Source organism: Agrilus planipennis, unplaced genomic scaffold, assembly GCF_000699045.2.
Source record: "Agrilus planipennis isolate EAB-ADULT unplaced genomic scaffold, Apla_2.0 scaffold209, whole genome shotgun sequence".
Classification (NCBI taxonomy): domain Eukaryota; kingdom Metazoa; phylum Arthropoda; class Insecta; order Coleoptera; family Buprestidae; genus Agrilus; species Agrilus planipennis.
The window spans coordinates 137605-146143 of record NW_020439069.1 but is presented as its reverse complement, the minus strand read 5'-3'; the positions used below and the strand labels follow the sequence as shown (position 1 = coordinate 146143).

The 8539-nt window shown below is 33.9% G+C and overlaps 1 protein-coding gene and 1 long non-coding RNA gene across 3 annotated transcripts in view; one reads left to right on the top strand and one right to left on the bottom strand.

The window, feature by feature from the left end:
* The window catches only part of LOC112905189, a 225218-nt gene that overhangs the window by 107380 nt on the left and 109299 nt on the right, over positions 1-8539 (bottom strand). The gene's annotated exons all lie outside the window — the stretch shown is intronic.
* The window catches only part of LOC108738159 (carbonic anhydrase-related protein 10-like), a 112490-nt gene continuing 108398 nt past the window's right edge, over positions 4448-8539 (top strand). For both annotated transcript variants that reach the window (XM_018471423.1, XM_018471422.1), the window contains exon 1: positions 4448-4722. In XM_018471423.1, the coding sequence (XP_018326925.1) occupies positions 4671-4722 (52 nt within the window). In that variant the 5' untranslated portion in view covers positions 4448-4670. The remainder of the gene's footprint in view (positions 4723-8539) is intronic.

Genomic DNA, 8539 nt, shown 5'->3' with positions numbered 1-8539 from the left:
TTAATATTTTAATTTTAATAATTTCCATTTCAAAGTTTGTTATTTTCCCATTTCCGCAGTTCTGCTGTTTTTGCGTATCTACACCAAGGTGCGAATGCAGCAATTTTAAAGATACATTTAAGAATTTCAGTTGGTAATGTAGAAGACCAAAACGACGATTGAAAATTTCTCATTCATTACATTCATTTTCGAGGTCGCGTCGTCGCCGGTGTGGTGAGTACAAAGTTCGCCAGCGAACAGGAATTTGGGACATATCGCAAAAGTACATAGTCTGTCTGCAAATTAAAATCTCTCACGTCGACTCCTTATTCCGTTTTGCATGCGGAACAGCGGACGAAACGTACAGAAAATGGAAAAATGCGCCGAATTAAAGTTTTCAATTTATCTACTTTCTCGAAAATCTTCGCTTCTTTATTCCGCGCTGAATAGTTGGAAATTTTTATGAGCAAAGATTCGAGTCGTGACAATAATTCAGATTCGTTGTAATTTACTTTTTAGGACTAGCTGAGGAACGACAAACAATTCACATAGAAAAAAAAGACTTTTTCCATTGGTTCGCAATATCATCACCATCATGTTTTATTAGGCACAATCTTTAAAAAGTATAGTTTTATATCAACGAAATGCTACAAAACTAAACGGGTGGTGCTCTTCCCGAAGAAGTAGTCGGACTCAGATACACTTATGAAATATTATTAATATTAACAGAAAAAGTACATGAACAAACCTAAAGTACACAATTTAAATGGATGCAGATTAAACTTATATAGTAATATAGCTTTTACTTGTAACCGTCCTCGTGAATCTATTTTTAATTGTTTAAAAATAACAACAATAATAAATACAATTGTTATAATCAATAAACAATTAAAAAAGGTAGCTTAGATCACTTCCGATAATCCCTTTTTCATGTATCTAAAATCTCATCGAAATTAATTCAGTTTATTCCAAGATTGGTACATACAGACAGACAAAACATTCTTTTTAATGGTGAAATCGTCGTTTGCGCCATAATAGCAACTAATCCGTATGAGCTTAACAAAGACAGTTAATACGTTAATATTACAATCAAACACTTCAGTTTTAAATATATACAATTAAGGTCAAAACTTGCTTACGTGGTTCCTTGCTAAAGCGTACTTGGTTTAACCAATTTCATTTTCATTTAACTTCAAAATCAGAGAATTTGTTCGAAGGAGACACGATCTTTATAGATTTTTACAAACTCCAACCATCCGGAGGATACTGAGCACAAAGTCTTCCAAAAAAGGAAGCTAAAAATATATCTTAACTCTATGAGTACCTTCGGTGAATTCCAACCAGTCCCAAATACGTAACTGAACATCGCCTTTTAAAATATATGATTCGTAGATTCACTAGTTTCTCAACCAAATTCTCTACTGACCTCCTAAGCAACATGCCGATGATTTCTTTAATAAATGTTGAAAAGTAATTTATTCCACCTAAAACTACATCCTTGAGTATATCTATAGTAGTTAGATTTTACTTTAAGTAAACTGGAAGCGCTATTGACAAAATAGAATTGTATTAAAATAAATAAAAGTAAAGCAAAAATACTGGCATGGAAGGGAAGAAAAAGTAGGGAAAGAACGAATATAAAAATAGGAGACGAAAGATTAAAAGAAGTGGCTGATTTTAGGTATCTAGAAAGTCAGATAAGTCAGGACGGAAGGAGTAGTAGGGATATAAAGCAGAGGATAGCGCAGGATAGAGTCGCCTTCAATAAAAAGAAGTCATTTAGAAATTCGAAAAAGATTTTTAAAGGTGAATGTTTGAAGCGCGGCGATGTAGGGGTGCGAAACGTAGACGGTGGGCGAGGCGGAAAAGAAAATGTTAAAAGCGTTCGAAATGTGGTGTTAATGGCGAATGATGAGGATACCATGCATAGAAAAGGTTAGAAATGGAGAGGTATTAGAAAGAATAGGAGAACAAAGGACACTCTATGGAAGTCAATAAGAAGTAGGACACCATCTTAGGCATGAAAGAGGAGTAGAGGTAGACCTAGATTAGATTGCTGTTCGCAGATAGTTAAGGATGTGGAGTGTTCTTGTTTCAGGGAAATGGGAAGATTAGCCCAGGATAGGAAGGACTGGAGTTGCGTGTCCAACCAGTCTTAGGACTGACGACCTTTTAATGATGAGAGATGCACCGGATAGTGATTTTGCCAGGTACCGGTCACCTTGCAGGCTGTTAGTGTTTATGAACATTATACGCTCGTTTTAATGGTGTCAACTTGAGTTCTAGTTGAAAATCCGTCAAGCAAGAATTAAAATTTCATTGATTTACTGTATAATCAAAACCTGATATATTCTTGCTCACGAGAAAAAATTATATTGTAATAACAAATAACTTAGTGTAGCAATTAATTAGTAATAGAAATTAGGACAAACGACCTATCGCAATACAACCTTAATTATCAATTTTCATTGGGTAGGTTTTTTGTTATACTTATTAAATTATTATTGCTGGTGTTGGTTTTCTCTTTTTCCTCTGGTAGAATTACTAGGCACTGCCTGGTACTCGGTGTCATTTTTCCATATGCGGCCGGGTCCTAAAATAAGTGTCAGACACTGGATCCAAACCAACATGTCAATAAATTTTTGATTTTCAACCAAATAAGACATTTTAATCTTCATCTGATTGCAGAATATCCAATCTCAACTCTGCTTTCCTTTCCTTATGCCTGGAACTATACATATGTAGCGTCATATTATATAGTAATTTCTACTTATGAGACACCTTTGTTAAAAATAACAACCACAGCCTTTTCCCGAAGTCAATTCCTTGCAGCTCAGTCTGCTACATACATATTCACACGTCAGGATACTTGTTATGTTTCATGCGTCCTCTTGTCAAATACTACTAATACGATAAGATTAGCGGCATCACACAAATATTTCCATAAGAAAAATCACATTTTCATCAAATAGTTTACAACTGACATTCACAAGTCATTTTGCTAGATCTGAACTATATTTTTGCCTTTGTAATTTTCTTATAAGTAAGTACTTATTTGTATTGGGATCCGTCAAATGGGAGGAGCCTAAAAACATGGCGCCGATTAGGGAAAATTTATCGTAGTTCCTATAGTGTACCGTGCAATTTCCAAGTTTTTAAATTACGATAAAATGATAAGTATTGACACAATATGTGATTGGGCTGACACAAAGCCTCGGAAAGGAAATTTCGTTGAAGGTGAGCGTGTTTTTAATGCCAATCACATTATAAAATTCGGAAATAACAAATCCGGAAGCTAGCCTTCAAATTCCGTCAAGTTTACTGCCTACTTTTTACAAACTTCGGATTTAAAAAGTGATTCACGTTATATAATTGGTGAGGTGATTCTGGGTGATTTAAGCAATATCATATCAATGACTTGCACGTGCAAAGCCGATTTAAGAGAACGTTGCAAACACATTATTGCAACTTTGTTGTATTGCAGCAGGTAGGTTCTTAACCTCAAAATACTTATATCGTATCATTAGAATTGTGTTAAAACAATTACACAGGAATAAATAATGCTGATGGTAAATACTTCCTGAAATATAATCATGTGCATTAAAATGACGTGAACAAATTTTTATTCCGGAATTCACTTCTTTGATACCTACTGCTTTCATCCAAGCTTCTATTAGTTTACTTTTTTCTCTAATTTTCCGAATATATTTTTTACATATATAAAACGGTTAGTTTTTATTGGAAAGTAGTTAATGTAGGTGAAGAGTGAAGATCTATGTCTGAAGTGCTATTGCAGCTTTTCACTGAACATATTAACTTTTTATTTGATTTAACTTTAGAAGAAAACTTCGTCGACTCCATCATCAAAAAAATTTTTACTTTTTTAACGTGTTTTATTATTTTAATAAACAATTTTACAATTTGCGTGCACAGTTCCTATGTAAATTTTTCCCTCATTCGAGTTATAAATTTTGCCACCATATGGTGTATGCCCATTTGACGGATCCCAATAGGTGTATTAATCTTCTTAATGTAGCTGATGGAGAATGAATTGGTTTCTTTTCGTGGAATCGAACAATTACAGTGGAACAACACTTCCGATACAGTGCCCGTTGATTTGTGGTCGTCTTCGTAGCGTCTCATTTTCGATTCAAATCATCATTAGCCAAAGCCGTCGGTCGCCGCGACAACAACAGTGGTGGTTTTGCGGCGCTGTCGGTGGTTAGCATTGTTCAAAATCACCCGCTGAGTTACAGGCCCGTCGGCTCCATAAATAATCAGCGGCTCCGTTTTTCCGCCGAAGAGCTTTCATGTCCAATTTATTCGAGAAAGGAAGAAGGCGCATGGTTGGCGATCCCGCGAAATAATAAAACAGCCCCCAACCAATCGGAGTCGTCGCGTTGGTCTAAGTATTGGAGAACGTTGCGCCTGAAATTTTCACTAGCTAGTACTCGTGGTGCAACGGTTCGGGGTAGTTGATAACGTATCGGCGCTCTTTCTACCACCTACGAAGACGCGACGAAGCTGGGTAGGTTAATGCCGAATCATATGATAGGTAAAATGATGAACTAGATGTGATCGTGGTACTCCGATGGCTTTCGGCACTTAGTTGCGTTTGTAGTGGCATTTGGAGGCGCTTATCAGAAAGCACGTGGATGCTCTTTCAGTAGACATGTGCTGACGCCTACGAGATGAACATCCTTGCTAGCCTTTTAATCCTGATCGGATTTTTCTTCTGCAAAGGTTCGTTTGACTTTTGATTTTTCTTTTTGTGAAGACCAAACGTGTGAAATAATGATTTGGCATTAATGTTGATACCATTTCTTTTGTGCAACTTTAATATTGTAGTTCAACGGTGAAATTTAAATTCCTAACAAGAAGCGCATTCGTACAACTTTTTTTTTGGATTAGACTATAAAAAAATTATGAATAAATAATTTTACCTTTTGTCATTTTACATTGTACCTACAGTTTGACATAAAAATGTATAAAACATACGTGCGTTTAAAAAAAATAAATTATCAAAATTACATCTGAAAAAACAATTTCAGCCGAAAAATATTTTTGGTCGTCTTTTATAAAAGTAATTTTTACAAAGCCGTTACATAAGAAAATAAATCATTTGTAAAGAATCTTAATATAATAATGTGTATGTACCTAACGTAAGTCACACTCTATGGCAATAGATGTCACCTGTTTTAACCGGTGCGAGTAGATATATTTAATAAATGTATGAGAAAATTTTACTCCTTCTTTAATATTCATGACCATGTAGTAATTAATCTATTTGTCTAACAATTGCATCGTGATCTTGATTTTTTTATAATGCAGTAGAAACTGATATAAATACGCGTGATATTTATGTTTGTTTTTGTTGAATTTGTGTAACTGCCTATGTATATTACATAATAAGTCTCTGTTTCTATCAAAGGTTATCAAACTATGTAACGTTTAAATCCGTTGCAAAAACAAATGCAAAATGCACTTATATTGAAACAAAAAATAGTTATCATGTCAAAAAAGAGAACCCTTACAGGATAAAAAACAGTGTGAACCACGGAAAGAGAAATAAGGGACTATAATTCATACAATGAAGGTTTATGAAAGAAAAGGTGTATCTACTTAAAAATGAACTTTTATTACTTGATTAAGTCATTAAACTGAACCTGACATGTTAAAATTATAATTTTGCTTTTGATAGACGGAAAATCGATTCATTAAAAATAATGATCATAAATAACGATTAAGTCGAACGAGCGAACGCTGGGGATTAATTTACAATTAATTTCACTAAAATTATTTATCCCCTCTGTAAACTAGCCGTTAATCACGTTTTAAAAATTACAATATCGTTATTAATGTTACGGAATTAAATGCAATTAAATATCTACATACATTTCAATTGTATACCTACCGTTGCTATAATCTGTAAGTAATTGTTATTGAAATGACTTAAATAAATAACGCTCTTTAATAAACCATTAGTTGCGATTTATCGCTTTTTCGTTTAACTTGTCAATTAGAGTAGGAAAGCATGTATAACTTATTGAATGAACTGGTGCAACTTGGATCATTTTTCCCGTGCGCTCTGCACATATTCATCATAAGGTCGTCAGTCCTAAGACTGGTTGGACGCGCACCTCCACACTTTCCTATCCTGAGCTAATCTTCGCTTATCCCTAAAACTACAACATCCCACATTCTTAACTATTTGCGTACAGTAATCTAATCTAGGTCTACCTCTCCTGTTAACTCCTGTTTCTGTCTCTAATATGTCTCTGACTAGACCTTCATGTCTGAGAAGGTGTCCTACTAACCTATCTCGCCTATTTTTTATTAACTTCCATGCATAGAGTCCTCTGTTCTTCCATTCTTTCTAATACCTCTTCATTTCTGTTTTGTTTAGATTATTATTGAGAAGGGGAAATTTTCAAAAGATACCCCCTGAACATACTAAATATACCACAGAATGTCTTTATATACAACATTCACAGTTTTTTTGTCATTAGACAATACAAACCGGCCTCCCGGCCGGTACCGCCGCAACCGCTATGTCCCTGCATTTTAAATCTGTAATATCTTCGAAAATATTCATTTAAATTACATGCTGTAAAGGGTCATATTGATCTATATTAAATACACAATGTATTTAAGGTACTTAATTGGATAAAAATTAATGCTATATTGCTTACAATCGCTTCGTAAATAAGTCATTATTTCTCATAAAAAGTAAAGGATAAAAATAGTTATTGTGGGTTATCCCTAAGAGATAGACATCGCGGACTTTTTTGTAGACCCTTTTAAGATGTACAATATTGTAGTACATTATTTTCATTTAGGGCATTTTACACATTTTCTGTCGTCATTCTAAATAAATATCCGAAAAGTTCAACTTTCTACAGTTTCGTCCACGGCTAACACCTGCCTGATGGACAAACAGTCTAACACTCATATAGAAGAAGAATATTGTATATGACCGTTTATCTACGCATTTCCTAAAATGAACCTAAAAGTTTGTTTTGTTCTTAAGAATATTTTACTTTGATAAATCGTCTAGGTATACAATCCGACTTATGTTTTTGAAGTGCATCGACGTATTCACGTCCAGAAAAATTAGAACAATGTAAAGCTGTATTTATATGCATTCGTAAGTTGCAATAAATCAAAAAGTGTAACTGCAGCTCGGCATAAGAACTACTGTTGTTGCCGCCGGTTCCGTATCTGTATTTCCAATTTGCCTGCGGCATGACAAGCCAAGACATTTGCCTGAGATATGTTTTGTTTAAGTTTGCCTCTGATGGAAAACTCCTACGGTTGCTAAACATATTCGTGCATTCAAATACAAAACAAAGGCCGTGCAGACGTTCACGTAGAAGTAACAGAAGCTGCCATCATCCTAAATCAGGAAATAGGCTTTTTGTATATTCTTAATCACGGTAGATGCATCGTATTTATACTTCAACAAAAATAGTAAGGAATAAATAAAGTTACGAAAATTACGTAAACGACCAGAAAGAAAACTAGGGAGGGACAACATAGAAACAAGAATTAGTTCTTAATCTTTTTTCCTTTCCTTTCAGTGGCAATTTATGAAGTTTAGGAGATTTTCTTTTAAATTATACGGAGCATCGCGTGCGGTCAAAATTCGATCACTTTGCGCCGTAACTAGGATTTAATTTGGTGGAAAGGGGCAGTTGGATATCGATTTATAATTGTACTTGATTTTTTTTGTAGAAACACGGTTACCACTTCTTAGTGTTGGATAGGAGATGTTATAATTCGATATACCGTGTCTCAGTGTATCAGATTTGCGTAAAATATTAATTCACTGTCAAAAAAAATTTTCTTGTTAGATCCTGTATTTTTATCAATTAATAAATGAATTGTAAGATAGTGTATTTAGTGATAAGCAAAGCAAGGCCATCAAGACTAATGTTGATATTGGTCTTGTCATGCTTATTTGGTCTTGGTTTTCGTCTTGCTCATTTAATCTGATATTTACGTGTCTTTTTAATAATTTAAAGTTTCTTTTTTTTATGTTTAGTGTTAAAATATAGCAAATCAAACTGAAAATTTCAAATACTAAAAATGTTTTGTTCCAAGAAAAGAATATATTAAAGTTGCTTGGAATAGTTTAGCTCATAAATCCACCGGAAGTAATAATTTTTCTTTTAGTCTTTAATCTTTAGCTTTATTAAAGAAAGTAGTAGTAATGTAATTATTATACGTGTATATTATCATGTAGTCATCTTTAATAAAATAGACTACTAATTTTCCCGTTGTCAGTTAACTGAGCAAGAAACCACCTCCCCTTGCCGCAAGGCGTTGTTATCTATTATATATACTCATATTATATAAGAAAATATGTAATAACATTATAATCATCCGCATGTGACACTTGCTATTTTTATTTTCTCCGTCTATCTCAGCTCAAATTTACAATTTATTTTTAAGGGCTAGAAAACCTTTCCGGCTGAATTAACCACTGTAATTAACAAAAACTCAATTTACAACCGCCAGTTTCAGATTAAGTTATAAGACAGGATAAAAAACAGTGTGA